Source organism: Myotis davidii, unplaced genomic scaffold (genome assembly GCF_000327345.1).
Source record: "Myotis davidii unplaced genomic scaffold, ASM32734v1 scaffold604, whole genome shotgun sequence".
Taxonomy (NCBI): Eukaryota; Metazoa; Chordata; class Mammalia; order Chiroptera; family Vespertilionidae; genus Myotis; species Myotis davidii.
The window spans coordinates 109,449-126,621 of NW_006294875.1; the positions used below are offsets into that span (position 1 = coordinate 109,449).

General features: G+C 42.0%; 1 protein-coding gene across 1 annotated transcript in view; it reads left to right on the forward strand.

Moving 5' to 3' along the window:
* Positions 1 to 17,173, forward strand: part of SYAP1 (synapse associated protein 1) — a gene marked incomplete at its 5' end in the record, with an annotated part of 31,469 nt that overhangs the window by 8,766 nt on the left and 5,530 nt on the right. The window contains 5 exons of the mRNA XM_006769441.2: positions 1,770 to 1,888; positions 2,876 to 2,942; positions 4,020 to 4,093; positions 10,239 to 10,378; positions 15,784 to 15,929. Of these exons, the coding sequence (XP_006769504.1) occupies positions 1,770 to 1,888; positions 2,876 to 2,942; positions 4,020 to 4,093; positions 10,239 to 10,378; positions 15,784 to 15,929 (546 nt within the window). The remainder of the gene's footprint in view (positions 1 to 1,769; positions 1,889 to 2,875; positions 2,943 to 4,019; positions 4,094 to 10,238; positions 10,379 to 15,783; positions 15,930 to 17,173) is intronic.

Genomic DNA, 17,173 nt, shown 5'->3' on the forward strand with positions numbered 1-17,173 from the left:
TGTGAACTAATACATGTTAACACTGCTGCTGGTGAAGGAGCGGAGGGGAGAGCAAGAGAATCCTCCGCTCTTTCGGCTCCACAGGCCAGATCCGGCCCGCAGGCCGTAGTTTGCCCATGGCTGATATAGGATCATTTGCAAATTGCAGAAAATCCAGCTCCAAATTATAGAAAGTCCCACAACAGAGGCTTAATGAGAAGACCTTGATTGCTTGTGTCCAGGGTCCCCAAAACCAGTCCCAGGCTTGAAGAGCACCCATCAAATTGGGGTTTCTTTGTCAAGGTGGAAGGAGATAGGCTATTGGCTAGGCAGTCAGTGGGGTAGATCTGCCTCTGTCATAGTGGACAAATCATTTATCCTTTGTGAGCCTTGGCTTCCCTATCTGTAAACTGGACAGATTATATCTACTCTTCCCAGGATGGTTGTGAGACTAAAAATGACAATGAAAATGAAGATAAAATGACTACATTCAGTGATCCTGATCTGCCCACTCCTTCCATAAGGTTTTGGAGGGGTGCTCACTCACAGATGTTTTACTTCCTTTTCTTCCGTGGCTCAGACCTTCTCTTGTGCCTAAGTTCCCGAAGTGGACATTGTCCTCCTGTTATTTCCTGTTAACTTTTTTTAAAATATATTTTTATTTATTTCAGACAAGGAGGGAGAGAGAGCTAGAAACTAGTTAATAAAAACTGTCTCGCCGAAACCGGTTTGGCTCAGTGGATAGAGCGTCGGCCTGCGGACTGAAGGGTCCCAGGTTCGATTCCGGTCAAGGGCATGTACCTTGGTTGCGGGCATATCCCCAGTGGGGAGTGTGCAGGAGGCGGCTGGTCGGTGTTTCTCTCTCATTGATGTTTCTAACTCTCTATCTCTCTCCTTTCCTCTCTGTAAAAACTCAATAAAATATATTTTTAAAAAAAAACTGTCTTTAACGTGGTGTCAGATTATCTCTTTGCAAAATTAATAAACCACATCTTGTCTTTATGAGCTACTTACCTAAAAATCTCTTATCATGCTCTCCCACTTCCCTCTTTCTCTGACTTCAGAATCCAGTCCACTCTCTAATTACCCCTGAGAGACCTTCTTCCTCCCTTCTCTGAGTGCCTCTGTTTAATGAATACTAGTAATTGTGCTCCTGTGGTTGTCTATAAGTTTTTTGTTTGTTTAGAAATGGACTTTCCTTGAGGGCAATAACTGCTTTCTCTGTGTTCAGTATGTATAGTGTACTTCACCCATGGAGTCATTAAAATCTGAGAATTAAGATTATTATGCTAAAATACCAGTTTTTAAAAATATATATTTTTATTGATTTCAGCAAGGAAGGAAGAGGGAGAGAGAGGTAGAAACATCAATGATGAAAGAGAAGCATTGATCAGCTGCCTCTTGCACACTCCCTACTGAGGATTGAGCCTGCAACCTGGGCATGTGCCCTGATAGGAATCGAACCATTAGCTCCTGGTTCATAGGTCGACGCTCAACTGCTGAGCCACACCAGCTGGGTAACAAGACAATTTGAAACAGTTGCTGGGGGAGAACTGGGGAGTTTGCTAAGGGTCTTTGAAAGAGATGAATTAAAGGCCCAGGATGGATGGCCAGTCCACCAAGAAAGTGGAGTACTGGCAGTGCTTCTCATTTTTTGTGTCCAGTCCTAATTAACAAGGAACATGCCCCATGGCTTAAGATTCATACAAGAACTCTTTAAGGGAGAAATTATAAATACAATAACCATTGTACTGGAATGGAGCATAGACTCTTTTTTTTATTCTTTATAGGCTATCTATTTAACTTTGCGACTGCTGCTACAAAAAAGATAACCGAATCAGTTGCTGAAACAGCACAATCGATAAAGAAATCAGTAGAAGAAGGAAAAATAGATGACATCATCGATAAGGTACATTTAAATATCTTTGATAGTAGAAATTTATGAAATGCATTAACTAATATTGTCCCTTTTTCTTATGAATTTTATTAACCCAAGTAGGATATTGTATTCTTTTTAAAAAATATGTTTTTATTGATTTTAGAGATAGAACATCGATGAGAGAAATACTGCCGGCTGCCTCCTGCATGCCCCCTATTGGGGATCGAGCCTACAACTTGGGCCTGTGCCCTGACTGGGGATCAAACTAGTGACCTCTTGGTGCATGGGTCAATATTCAACCACTGAGCCACACCGGCCAAGCTAGGATATCATATTCTCATAAAAATATTAATAGTTGAGATTCTTGGATTTTTTCTCTTTTTATGTAACAAGTAGCTATGATATAAATGATGTGATTTAAGTAACCTTGGTTTTTATGTTGTCTAAGGTATGTTGATACTTTCGAGTAATACAAAACTTTTCATATTATGAGTTTAATTTTCAACTATAACACTTCATAATATATTTATGCTTTTCATGATTTGGTTAATTTTTTAAAGTCTTAGCCCATTAGTGACAATACTTTTAAGACTCTAATGGGTTGAGTTTGTTCATTTTATCCAGTGGTGGATTTTATTTATGTTGGTAATTATTTGAACTGAGGAGGTCATCAGTTAAACTTTAGATAGCTTGTTATTTAGATACTTTTGTTGTATGTACTATTTGTTAGAATGATTTGACCTAGCTTATTTTTTCGAATAATACAAAAGTTCAGTTTTTAACTCATTTTTGCATTTGAAAAGATAATTTATCATAAAAAGAGGTTGTATACTTGAAATTCAAAAATGTTGACAATTCCTTCTTATAGATAGGGTGAACTATCACTTTTTTAGCATTTTCATTTGAAGAAAATAAATAAAATATCTCAAATAGACTTCACAAATCTAGTTTGAATGTAGTTCTTTCCTAATAATAAAATTTTCAAGGTAATTTGACTCTTTATGTATTTTTTAACAGACCATTATAGGAGATTTTCAGAAGGAACAGAAAAAATTTGTTGAGGAGCAGCATACCAAAAAATCAGGTATAGTATAGGTTTGTTGTACGCGACTTACTTACCTGCCAAATTTTATTGAGCACTTATTACATGCCAGACATTTGGAAATAATCTCAATATACAGAAAAGTTGCAACAATAACACTAATACAGAAAATAACCGTATACCTTCTACCCAGATTGTTAGTTTTCCAGCTTTAGGAAATTTAACATTGATATAATACTCACATTCAAATTTTGTCATTGACCCAGTAAAATCCTTTATACATTTTCCCCCTCAACATAGCATCCAGTCCAGGGATTGCATTTTTTGTCACATCTCTTAGTCTCCCTTAATCTGGAACATTTCCACAGCCTTTCTTTCTCTTTTATGACATAAGTGGTTTTGAAGAATACCCCTCCTTTCTTATTATTAAATAGACCATTTCTCATTTGAGTTTTGTATGATATTTCCTTGTGACTAGATTACAATTAGATGCAGATAATGTGTTTTTGGCCAGAATACTGCATAGATAATGTGTCTTTCTCAAGATATCACATGTGGAGACCCACAATGGCCATGTCTCTGTCGATGGTGATGTTGATTTTGGTCACCTGGTCAAGGTGTTGCCCAATTTCTTCATTGTATAATTCAAGTAATTTTTTTTTACCAAATACATATATGCATAAGATTTATGCATTAAGTCTGGGAATTATGCCCTAGCCGGTTTGACTCAGTGGATAGAGCATCGGCCCTCGGACTGGAAGGGTTCCGGGTTCGATTCCAATCAAGGGCATATATCTCAGTTGCAGCTTCCCCAGCCCTCATCGGGGTGCATGCAGGAGGCAACCAGTCAATGTTTTTCTCTCACATCAATGTTTCTTTCTGTCTCTCCCACTCCCTCCCACTCTCTTTAAAAATCAATGGGAAAATATCCTCAGGTGAGGATTAACAAACAAAAAGAAGTCTGGAAATTATGATGAATGGTCATATTTGGAACTCATTAGTAATTTGCTAAAATGGTTGTATGGAAACGTGCTCATTTTTTCAAACCACGATTGCAGAGTAACCCTTGTAACCTGTTTGTTTTTTTCCTTTTCTTTTTGGCTGTTAAAAACCTTTCAGAAGCAGCAGTGCCCCCATGGGTTGATAGTAATGATGAAGAAACAATTCAGCAACAGATTTTGGCCTTATCAGCTGTAAGTATCTTGTGATATTCTGTGTAGAAGTACTTTCTTCATATCACAATTTTATCTTTAGCAGATGTTTTTCTTCTATACAATTTTTAAAATCTTTTAAGTTGTTAGGGATGTACATATCAACTTTCACTACTTTTTTCACTAACTTTTCTTGTAATTTTTATTTATTGATTTTAGAGAGAAAGAAAACAGGGGTAGAAAGAAAGAGAGAGAGAGATTTGTTGTCTCACTTAGTTATGCATTCTTTCGTTGATTCTTATATGTGTGCCCTGACCAGGGATCGAACCTGCAGCCTTGTTGTTTCGGGATGATGCTCTAACCAACTGAGCTACCCAGCCCGGGCTTTTTTCACTAACTTTTCATTTGTTTCTCCATGAGTTATTTTTTCTTAATGGAATAGAATAGCCTATTGCAAAGAAATTTTTTTTCAGCCTTAAAAGAATTCTTGTTATTAAGATAGATAATCTTTTGAAATATGCTATCATACAAAGTTTCTAGACAGCATTCTCATTCTTCTGAATGAAGAGATTATATTTTAAGTTTCTTTTTAACTACTATATGTATTTGAAACTGAAATTGAAAGAAATAAAATTCCATATGCTAGCCCACAAAATTGGGATTTCAGAGTGAACATAGCATTACTAGTTAACAGTTGTGTAGACCTGATAGTTTCAGAAATCACTTTCAGCCCTAGCTGGTTTGAATCAGTGGATAGAGTGTCGGCCTGTGGACTGAAGGGTCCCGGGTTCGATTCCAGTCAAGGGCAAATGCCCAAGTTGTGGGCTTCTTCCCCAGTGTGGGGTGTGCCAGTCAATGATTCTCTCTCATCATTGATGTTTCTATCTCTCCCTCTCCCTTTCCCTTCCTCTTTGAAATCAATAAAAATATATTTTAAAAAAGAAAGAAAGAAACATCAATGATGAGAGAGAATCATTGATCCGCAACCTGGGCATGTATCCTGACCAAGAATTGAACCAGGACCTCCTGGTTCATGGGTTGACGCTCAGCCACTGAGCTGTAACCAGCAGGGCTCAAGCTTTGTTTTTACCTCACTTTTCTTTTCTTTTTTTTAATATATTTTATTGATTTTTCACAGAGAGGAAGGGAGAGATAGAGAGTCAGAAACAATCGATGAAAGAGAACCATCGATCAGTCGCCTCCTGCACATCCCCCACTGGGGATGTGCCCGCAACCCAGGTACATGCCCTTGACCGGAATCGAACCCGGGACCTTTCAGTCCGCAGGCCGACGCTCTATCCACTGAGCCAAACCAGTCTCGGCCCTCACTTTTCTTTTTAACTAGTCATAAATGGAACCTCAGTCCAGACAACAAATAAACTGGGCTTTGCCTCTCTTCCATTGCCCTCCCCTAGGCCATTTTAAGGTTTTTCTTTCCATTAGTAAACCTTTTAAAAACCTGAGCATCCATTATGAGTTCAGTGGGAACACCATGTATTGCTTACCATGTTACAGCCAAATTTGACACTGACGTTACACACCTGCTTATCCCTGAAAGGAATGGGAACAGTGAGTCATTATCATTTGAGGGCAAAAATTATATACTCACCAGTCAACTCTCCCAGCTCCTTTGACCCTCCCCCCCCAAACCTGTTCCTCTCCTTATCTTCTCCATCTCAGAATACGACTCCAGTTATTCACAAACGTAGGGGTCTTCTTTGGGGCACACTTCCCCTCCCCACTGCCTCCTGCCCCCAGTCCTTTCAGTGCTTTGTTCAGAATATAGCTCTAGTACACTTCTCTGCCGTCACCACTGTGGTCCTGGTGCCATCATCTCCTACCCAAGGCATCCCGACTATTGTCCCCTCCTTGCACCTTTCGAGTACAAGCTTCCTTCAGCAGCCAGAGGGGTCCACTTATTGCATGAATCATTTGGTGTCACTTCCCTACATAGACCCTTCTAATGGCATCTCACCTCTCATAGATTAAGATCTAAACTCCCTCTGCAGCTTCTAAGGCCCTGAGCTTTACACGTAAGCCTCTCCTCCCTCACGCCCCACTGCATTGATTGCCAGCACTCTAGCCACGGTTTCTTTCCAGTGGACAACCAGGCCCATTAAGAGGCTGCTGTAGAAATCTTGGTGAAACATTGGGGGCAGTTTCAGGCTTAGAAATGTTTACATTGGAAGGTAAAATAACTAAAATCCATTTAGGCTCAGGTTCTTGCTTTATTAAACCAAAAATATTTTAAAAATCCAGCATGAGCAAGATGAGATGAAACCGGTGCGTTTAGTAGTAACATAAACTGTTTAGATCTTTCTAGAGCAGGGGTGGGCAAACTTTTTGACTCGAGGGCCACAATGGATTCTTAAACTGGACCGGAGGGCCGGAACAAAAACATGGATGGAGTGTTTGTGTGAACTAATATAAATTCAAAGTAAACATCATTACATAAAAGGGTACGGTCTTTTTTATTTTTAGTTTTATTCATTTCAAACGGGCCGAATCTGGCCCGCGGGCCGTAGTTTGCCCACGGCTGTTCTAGAGGAAAGTTTGGGCAATATGTATCAAAATAATCCTACTCTTGGACCAGAAATCCTACTTCTGGGAATTTAGTTTGAAGAGATCACTTTAGATGAGAATCTTTATCAGAAAAGATTAGAAACAATGTGTTGACTACCAAAATGGGCCTGGTTGAGTAAATTATGGCTCATTCCGTGTAGACATAGCTGTTTTGGAGATGGGAAGATGTTCGTGGCTCTGAGGGTAAAGGGAAAACAAGTGATCTGCAGCATGCAGCATGTCTTTCTATTTCGGTCAAATTATAATTGTGCAGATACTGTATGTATGCAGAGACATGGCCAAGAGGGTGTTCATGGGTTGTCCATGGATGGTGGGAGTTTTGACTCTATGCTTTTCTTTCATGTTTTGAATTCTTTAAAAACAGGTATGTATCATATTTACAAACAAAAGAGGTATTTCTTAAAACAAGAAATAGAGTAGAAACAGTCTATCTTAATGGTTTGAGTAGTTCCCAATACCAGCTTTTTTTTTTATTGTTACTAGAGGCCCAGTGCACGAAATTTATGAACTCGGGGGGTTGGGTCCCTCAGTCTGGCCTGCACCCTCTCACAGTCTGGGAGCCCTCAGGATGTATGACTGACAGCCTAGGCCCGCTCCCCACTGGCAGTTGGACATCACTGTGGAGGCGGGAGAGGCTCCCGCCATCGTTGCTGAGCTTGCCAGCCATGAGCCTGGCTTCTGGCTGAGCAGCACTCCCCCTTTGGGAGTGCACTGACCACCGAGGGGGTAGCTCCTGCATTGAGTGTCTGTCCCCTGGTGGTCAGTACGTATCATAGCAACCAGTCATTCCGCCCTTTGGTCGGTTCGCATATTAGCCTTTTACTATAGGACTAGAAGCCCGGTGCATGAAATGCATGAACTCGGGGGTATGTCCCCTCGCCCAGCTTGCACCCTCTCCAATCTGGGACACCTCAGGCCTAAACCGGCAGTCGACATCCCTCTCACAATCCAGAACTGCTCGCTCCTAACCATTCGCCTGCCTGCCTGCCTGATTGCCCCTAACCGCTTCTGCCTGACAGCCTGATCACCCCCTAACCGCTTCCCTGCCAGCCTGACTAACACCTAACTGCTCTCTTGCCAGCCTGATAACCCCCAAACACCCTCCTCTGCTGGCCAATTTGGTTCTGATTGGGCAGGACTGACTTCTGGTTAGTCGAGCCTCTGGTTGTGATGGACCCAGGGTTTTTATATATTAGGATTATTATTATTTTAATATATCTTTATTGATTTCAGAGAGGAGGGTAAAGGGAGAGATAGAAACATCAATGATGAGAGAGAATCATTGATCAGTTGCCTCCTGTACAGCTCCCACTGGGGATCAATCTGCAACCTGGACATGTGCCCTGTCTGGGAATCGAACCGGGATATCCTGGTTTATAGGTCAATGTTCAACCACTGAGCCATGCTGACTGGGCTCCAGCAGCAGTTTTTTGCCTTAGTTATTAATGCTCAGTCTATAGGAAAGGGGGAGATTTGGAGACATCACTTTATACACTAATCAGCAGGGTCATGGGCCATGTCAGAGGAATTCCAAGCCACCCTCATTCCCTAGGAAATGTGCCCTATACAGGGAAGCTTTGCCTTTGTATTTTTCCTTTTGTTTCCTTCTTGGCTAATGAGAAGTGGCTAACTAAAGAGAGACATGAATGTCACAGCTCTTCCAGGTTGGATGTAGTGGCCCGGGTACATTGGAGAGTCACAGTAGTGTCCTGTTGGAGTTCCATGTTATGTGCTGACTGTGGTCACAGGCCATATGAGGATCTTCTGTGAAGGAGGTGCTTTCTTTAATACAGTCTTGGGTTAAATTTCTTTTTAATGAGACTCCAATTTTAATACACTCATGACAAAATGTTTGTATGACATTTTATTTTGTCAGTGTGTTGACTATACCTCTTAATGGATTGTGGATTCTCTAACCTTTAGTTTAAGGCATCTAAACCTGAGTGCAGCAGCATGAAGAATTCACTTAAAGTTGTTATTTGTCAGATATTTTTAAAAGGAGATTGATATCTGGCAGGGCAAGGGAGAGTTGAGGGGAGCCTGTTATTCACTACTAGAGGCCCGATGCATGAAATTCGTGCAAGGGGCTCGGCCCTCGCAGCCCTGGCTGCTGCCATCCTCTGCAGGGCATCAATCCTGGAGCCCCTCCACACGCTCCCCCCCACCCCCATCTATCGTCCCACAGAGAGTGGCAGCAGCCAGGGCTGCAAGGGTGGAGGCAGCTGGGGCTGAGGCAGCCCCAGCTGCCTCCTATCCCCAGCGGCCCCGCCTCCCGCCCACTGGTCGTTCAGGAAGGTCGTTCCACCCTTTGGTCTAATTAGCATATTAGTTCTTTATTATATAGGATCCTCCTGTCCACTGCAAGCATCCTAGCACCACACCTTTTCCATTGGAAACTTGCAGGAGGCAGTTTGCAGGAGTGAGCAGCTGAGAGGGTTATGTGAGAAAGGTGGAGGCTCTGCATAAGTTCATAGTGGCAGGATCTCTATATCTTGCTGTCCTTGTAGAGTTGTCACACCTGTGACAGTGTTCATCATGTAGAGTAAAGTCCTAGATTAAAGTGGACAGAGCTTGAGAGATGCATAGCAGCCCATTGGGGTTGTACTGGATTGGGAGGAATACTCGACCCTGGAAGGGGAGGCCTGGAGTCCTGACCCTGCCACTTGCTATAGCACATACCCGACCTTAGACAAGCCATTTTGCTTCCCTGATCCATTTTCCTCATCTGTAAAGTGAGGATGGAAGTGCTCACTTCACAGTGTTGTGACAAAGAAGCCAGAATGTCAGCTATGGGCCCAGGCCCTAACACTATGGCTGAGCGAAGACTTGTTGACTGAAGCAACAATAACAGGCCTTTTTCCAGCCTGGCATGCTCTGTGAAGAAGCTGCACTGTGTCTCTCTGTCACCATTACATTCCTGAGCCCTGACTGACCTGTGGAGCTTTGCAGACATTTGTCAGGCAGAGCCTGGGCCTTGGCCTTCTATAGAGAGGTGTGAGATGAATGCATGGTCTATACACACTTCAGAAGTGAATTGCACGGTCGGTTTCTTTTTAATATTTTTATTTTTATTTTTAGACAGGAAGGGAGAGGGAGAGAGAAATAGAAACATCAATGATTAGAGAGAATCATTGATTGGCTGCCTCCTGCACACCCCAGGGGATAGAGACTGCAACCTGAGTATATGCCCTGACTGGGAATCAAACCGTGACCTCCTGGTTCATAGATCAACCACTGAGCCACGCCAGCCAGACTTACTTTTCTGATATGACCACCATGGTCAATTTTGGGTTAGAATGTTTCTAAGATTATCTACACTATTTTTCACATACCTAACAGTGCCCACTAAAACAAACGTGTTCATATGATTTCAAACTATATAATTTTAACTAATTATATAATTGAATTTCCTCAAGGCTCTCCAGTTGAGACTTAAAAATATATGAAAGGATCGGTCTTTCTCTGCTCTCTCTGAAGTGGACAGGTTAACAATAGCTCAGTGAACTCTGCAGTGAAGTCTTTAGGAGAATTCAATATTCATCAAATCAGTGATGCATTGGTACATATTGATTGTGTTCTGTGGTTTTTCCCCTTTTCATCAAAGGACAAGAGGAACTTCCTTCGTGACCCTCCAATTGGCGTGCAGTTTCATTTTGACTTTGATCAGATGTACCCTGTTGCCCTGGTCATGCTCCAAGAGGATGAACTGCTGAGCAGGATGAGATTCGCCCTTGTTCCTAAGCTGTAAGCACTGTGTTTGCGAGCCTGAGTGGCACTGCTCACAAAACATGTATTTGCATTTTCTTTCTTTTTTAAAAAATATATTTTTGTTGATTTCAGAGAGGAAAGGAAAGGGAGAGAGAGATAGAAACATGAATGATGAGAAAAAATCATTGATAGGCTGCCTCTTGTATGTCCCCTACTGGGGATCGAGCCCACAACCTGGTCATGTGCCCTGACCGGGAATCGAACCGTGACCTCCTGGTTCATAGGTTGATGCTCAACCACCTGAGCCATGCTGACTGGGCTGTATTTGGGTTTTCTAATGGCCTCGGTGGTGTGCACAGTATCAGGGAAGAATTATGGAATGGGGGCCAGGAAAGTCTCAGAATCTTTTCATAAAAATGGGCTCTATGGCCCTTCAGCATCATACACATACACCCACACACACACAGGGTGCCATAGAATCAAAATGAAGAGTGGACTTTTAGGAAATTTGGGGTGGGGCTAAGATGTGTTGTTTCCTCCCTGCTTAAAAGGTAGAGCGCATTTAAGTTAACGTCTGTGAGGCCCATCAGGACCAGCTGCTGCCTTCCGTGCACTCCGCTCTGCTCCCCGGCAGCAGTGTTCTTGTCCTCTTTCCCACCTGAGGCTTTTCCTCTGCCCAAAGGCACTGTCCCCTCTGCAGACAGCTCTCCTAGACACTTTTGCTCTCCTAGAGCAAAGTGAGCCTGGAGCAAGTTACTGTTGCAGTGGGGGATGGAGGGAAAGCAAAGGTGAGAGACATAAGTAAAATCGGAGCATCTAGGAAAAATTAAAGGGAAGGTATCCTAAAACTTCCAGGAAATCTCCACCAATGAAGCAAAGAAAAAAAAATTCCTCTGTTATTCTGTGAGCAACAAACCAAACTGAGTTGGGGTCTCAATTTGCTCATATGATTGCAAAGACAGACAGAAACTCCAATTGGAGAGGGCTCCCCTGAGGGCTCCCAGATTGGAGAGAGTGCAGGTCGGGCTGAGGGACCTCCACACCCCCTAGTGCACAAATGTTGTGCCAGGCCTCTAGTTGAGTAATATAATTCTACTTTCCTACTGCTAATTCTGTTAGGGATGCTTTTAGAAATTAGGGTTGATTTTATAAGTCTTTATCAGTTAGAAACGCTTACTGAAGTATTTATAGATGAAAGGATCTGATATCTGTCATTGCCTTAAAATGTTCCAACCTCCTCCCAAAGAAAAGTGTTGTGTGCAGGGGAGGAGGCATAGATGAAACATGACTTGCAAAATGGTGGCATTTCTTTTCTTCTTTTATTTTTTTAAATATATTTTTATTGATTTAAGAGAGGAAGAGAGAGGTAGAAACATCAGTGATGAGAGAGAATAATTAATTGGCTGCCTCCTGCACGCCCTCTACTGGGGATCGAGCTTATAACCCAGGCGTGTGCCCTTGACGGGTATTGAACCCAAGACCCTTCAGTCCGCAAGCCAATGCTCTACAGAGCCAAACCAGCCAGGGCAATGGTAGTATTTCTTAAAGTTAGGTCCCGGTACGTGGCATTCTTTTTTCTAGTCTCTCCACTTTGGTTGAAATTTCCATAATAAAACAAAACAAAAATGAGCCATCACACATAAATAAGGCGCTTTCCTCCTTACATGCAGAAATGCAACTTTGATCATTTGAGACACTTTTTCTGAGCAGAAGCCATCACTAAGCAGGAACAATTTAGAAGAGAAAACAAACATATTCTCTGTATTGCAAAATGCTTTTTAGTTTATTAGCACTTCCCTATGATGGCAGTGCTGGTAAGAGACAGGGCCTTGTTGGTGCATCAAAGGCACCCTCTGAGGCCTTTACTCTGGTGACAGTAGGGAAATCAGAGTCCTTTCCTGGGACATAGACTTGTACGTATGCCCATTGTTTCCTAGAGTCTGTTCACAGCATACTAATGCCTTAAAGTAGTCCTTGGAGCATAAGTGATCAAATAAATGTTTGGGAGTTGCTACATTGGATGGATTTTTATTGTAAGGCTTCTTAGAACCTTTACTATGTCATCTGCATTGTGACTCCCATCAGAGGGTAACCAAATATTTCTGCGGTGTGCCTGTGACTGCTTCTTACATCAAGTGGGAGAGGACTGCCCTAGCTGGTTTGGCTCAGTGGATAGAGTGTCAGCCTGCGGACCAAAGGGTCCCAGGTTCGATTCCACTCAAGGGCACATGCCCAGGGTTGCGGGCTCGATCCCCTGTAGGGGGAGTGCAGGAGGCAGCCAATCAATGGTTCTCTCTCATCATTGATCTTTCTTTCTCTCCCTCTCCCTTCTCTGAAATCAATAAAAATATATTTTAAAAAAAAAGAGGGAGAGGACTCTAGGAAAAGAAAATAATCCACATGTTTGTGTGTGTGTGTTTTAAATATATTTTTATTGATTTTAGAGAGAGGAAGGGGAAGTGGGGAGGGGCGAGAGAAACATTGATGTGAGAGAGGAAAACATTGATCAGCTACCTCCTACACACCTCCCTACTGGGGATCAAGCCCCCAACCCAGGCATGTGCCCCAACCAGGAATCAAACTGGTGACCCCTTGGTGCATGGGATGATGCACAGATAACTGAGCCACATTGGCCGGGGCCAGATATTTGTTTTTATTAAGAGAGCAAACATTGCCAATGATCCACTGTAGATAGTACACTGTTCATTTTGGACATTTCATAGAATTCAGAATTAAAGTGACCTTGAGCACTAGCTGGGTGTTCAATGATTAGAGCGTCGACCTGTGGACTGAAGGGTCTCGGGTTCAATTGCCATCAAGGGCATATATCTTGGTCATAAGCTTGCCCCTGGCCCCCGGTCGGGGAGAGTGTGGGAGGCAACCAGTCAATGTGTCTCTCACATTGATGTTTCTCTCTTTGTCTCTCCCCCCCCTTACATTATCTCTAAAGAATCAATGGAAAAAATAAGCTCTGGTGAGGATTAACAACAACAAAAAGTTACCTTGAAAATATTCAGGCCACTCACTACCTCATGGGAAAGTTAATCTCACTTTTGTATGGCTGTGATGTTTTGATTTAAGGCCCCTGAATTTACTCGGGTAAACGCCCTAAGTTCTGCATTTGTTCCCCAGGTGTCTATGTACCCCTCACCTTCCCAGTGATTACCTTCTGAAAGCAAGTTTTCCAAAGTGGATATGGTGTGTTGTCTGATTGCAGAAGAGCACACTGTAGTGAATCTTGTGTGCTTTTTAATGCAACCTAAGATTTCATTAGCTCTTCCAGCAGCTGTAGCATACTGATATTTCTAGGCTAAACTTGTAGTCAGCTGTAAGTCCTTACTAGCTGCTGTTAAACCAAGTCTCCCTCCTGCCAAATTACTTCCAAGAGGTGCTATAAGAAAAAAAGACTTCTGAGGCCACATGAGTTTGGGAAATGCTTCTTGGCACTTGATGAGAACTGAGCAACTAAGAGGTTACTATAGCTGTGACCATCTGTGTTGACTTATGCACCCCTTAACCTGCCCCCCAGCACCTAGCATGGGGCCTACTGCATGTGCGCTCAGTAAATGTTGGTGGGATTAATGAAAGAAAAGATGGCTGTATCTAGCATCATGTCAGCTTGTTACCCGGCCTAGTTTGTGGAAATAATCATTCATTTTGCCTGTGGCACTTTAAAAGCTAGCTTTCTGGACCAGTTTGGCCATTTACAGACATGATCACCCTGTGTTCTGATATCCTTTCTAAGGCAAGCCCTGTCCTCATTCACAAGCCTGGTCCTCAGTGTTTTCTGAGCTCTCACTGATTTTCTTCTTTCCAAGTTTTTCTGTCATACTTTCTTCCTTGATTTTCCCTGTTAACGTAAAAAAAACCATTGAAACCTGTAAAGAATTTTTGTGAGTTTATTTGAGCCAAACTGTCGACATATGCCGGGAAGCAGAACCTCAACGAATTGAGATAGTGCTCCGGAGAATGGCAGGGTTACATCCATATTTATACATGAAATTCAGGCTCAGTTACAGTAAAGGTTGACTGTATCAGTGAAGATATCGGCTTAGGACGTAACTGCCCACCATAACTGCTTTTAGTTAAGGTTTAATTTCAAACCATCCTTTGTGGTTACTTTAGGTCTCCAAGTCTGTAAAACTGCCATGCAGGCCTCTCCTGAGTTTGTCATGTCAGCATGTGGCCCCTTTCGCCCACATCCCCCATTCTAAGAACCTTCTAATAAAGCAGGAGGTAAACTCTTGTCATTTTTACTAGCAAAGCATTTTTAGAACATAAAACAAACAACTCCTCCAGGCAAAACAAAAAAAAAACAAGAACACAAAACACCACACATATCCCACAAGTCACCAAAGCTGTTCCTTGGCTGTCCTTGGTTTGGGGGGCAGGGCAGGGGTGGGGGGGGGGTGGGGTACATTCTGTGTTTTTGTTGAGTCTTTTGTTTAAAAGGTGTTTTTATTTAATTGCTCTGAGGTGAGCATAGTCATCAATGTTTATCTTGAAACAATCAGCAAATTTATAGAAAGGTGAGAAGTCTAAAGAACTTTTTCTTTGTCATTTTTCTGAGTCATTCTGATTCTCCATCATTCATGATTACTTTAGTGTGTATTTTCTACAAACAAGGATTTTTCTGCATAACCACTATGTAACCACCCAAATCAGGAAATGCCACTTCCGGGTTTTTACTCTCTTAATTCTCAGACCCTATTCTGGTTTTACCATATGTCCTAATAATATCTTTTTTAGCAAAAGGATCCAGTTCAGATTCACATGTTGCATTATCAACCATTCCCACCTCAATGCTGGCTCCTACAGATTGCTAGTTATTTGCAACCAAACATTTCCTTTCGTAAGGAACAACACCCACAATCTTTTCTTTTCACTGCTTGGAAGCTCTTATTTCTTCAGTAAACAGGAAATAATTGGTGAGATCCTGGCTCTGTTTCCAGTCTCGCAGGTGATCATGCTGCTTTCACAGCAGCACCCAGTCTTCTTTTGCTGAAGGCAATTTGGTATCATTAAAATATCTAAAAATTTTCTTTTACCCTGTTATTCAGCTTTCATTTCGAAAGCAAATAAGCCCAGCTGTGGTGGCTCAGTGGTTGAGCATCAACCTATGAACCAGAAGGTCATGGTTCAATTCCCGGCTGGGGCACATGCTCAAGTTTCGGGCTCGCAGTAGGGGGCATGTAGGAGGCAGCCAATCAGTGATTCTCTCTCATCATTCATGTTTCTATCTCTCTCTCCCTCTCCCTTCCTCTCTGAAATCAATAAAAATATATTAACAAACAAAAAAAGCAAATAAGAACTTCTTGGAGCCTTTCTTGGATTTGCAAATGCTCCTAAAAATCATATGCTCCAATGTCCATGCAACAAATAACTCCTGCATGCATCTGTGTGCCTGCATGCTCAAATGTGTTGTTGTTTTTCTTTAAAAGCGTGAAGGAAGAAGTGTTTTGGAGGAACTACTTTTACCGTGTGTCCCTGATTAAGCAGTCAGCCCAGCTCACTGCTCTGGCCGCCCAGCAGCAGGCTGCCGGAAAAGAGAAGAGCCATGGGAGAGATGATGCGTTGCCACTGACAGGTATATACAGAGAACTCACTGTGAAAAGGATAGTTACTTTTAAAATATTCTTTTTTTTTTTATTAAAGTATTACAAAGGGTATTACATATGTGTCCATTTTTTCCCCCCGCCCTAGACAGTTCCCTAGCCTCCCCTACCCTCCAGTGTCTTATGTCCATTGGTTATGCTTATATGCATGCATACAAGTCCTTTGGTTGATCTCTTACCCCCCTACCTCCTGCCCCCCAACCCTCCCCGGCCTTCCCGCTGCAGTTTGACAATCTGTTTGAGGCAGCTCTGCCTCTGTATCTATTATTGTTCAAAAGTTTAAAATATTCTTAATGTAGAGACCCTCATGAGCTTGTCATCTTGTATGTACTAGAAATGTCATAATTATCTAAAGGAAAACTCTTCTTTCCAGAAGATAATGCTCTCTCTGACCCAACTCACAAGTCTTCAAGTTTTCCTTTACTTTGCTATCTTTTTCTTTCTTCAGGTTTTGTTTTGTTCTGTTTTTAAATACGTTTGTATTAATTTCAGAGACAGGAAGGGAGAGGGAGAGAGAGAGAGAGAAGCATCAATGAAGAGAGATAATCATTGATTGGCTGCCTCCTGCACACCCTGTACTGGAGATCAAGACCAAAACCCAGGCATGTGCCCTGACCAGGAATTTAACCAGTGAACCAATGACTTCTTGGTTCATGGGTCAATGCTCAACCACTGACCCACACCAGCGAGGCTATTTTGTTATATTTTTAACATTTCATGACTATCTGCATTGTATAAGTACTATTTACAACTGGAGACTTCTCCATTCATGGAATTTTAAATAATTATGCATACTGGTGTGTCCTAAGGGTCAGGTTTTTCATACCACTTATGTAATGAAATTGCTCTGCACAGTGAAAATTGGCATTTTATATGTAGATGTGTATATGAATCCAAGTGCCTATCATTCGTTTGTATTTCCTTTTATTAAATTTTTTGGAAAATGCAATTTTACCAAATACTGCCCTTGTAACAAAAAGGGCTAAGACAGGGCTCATTAAAGACTGTATTATCTAGTAAGGTTTATAAGATAGCAAAATGTAGCCATGAGAAAAGGAGAAGCTGTAATTGAGCATTGCACTTTACTTTGAACTTTCCAGCATTTGTGACAAGAGGAAAACTTGGTAAATAACTTAATTCTCGTTATTCTAAAAGAAAGAGTAGAACTATTCTTTGATGGATTTTGCTAACACTGAAGTAAAAAAATTTATTTCCT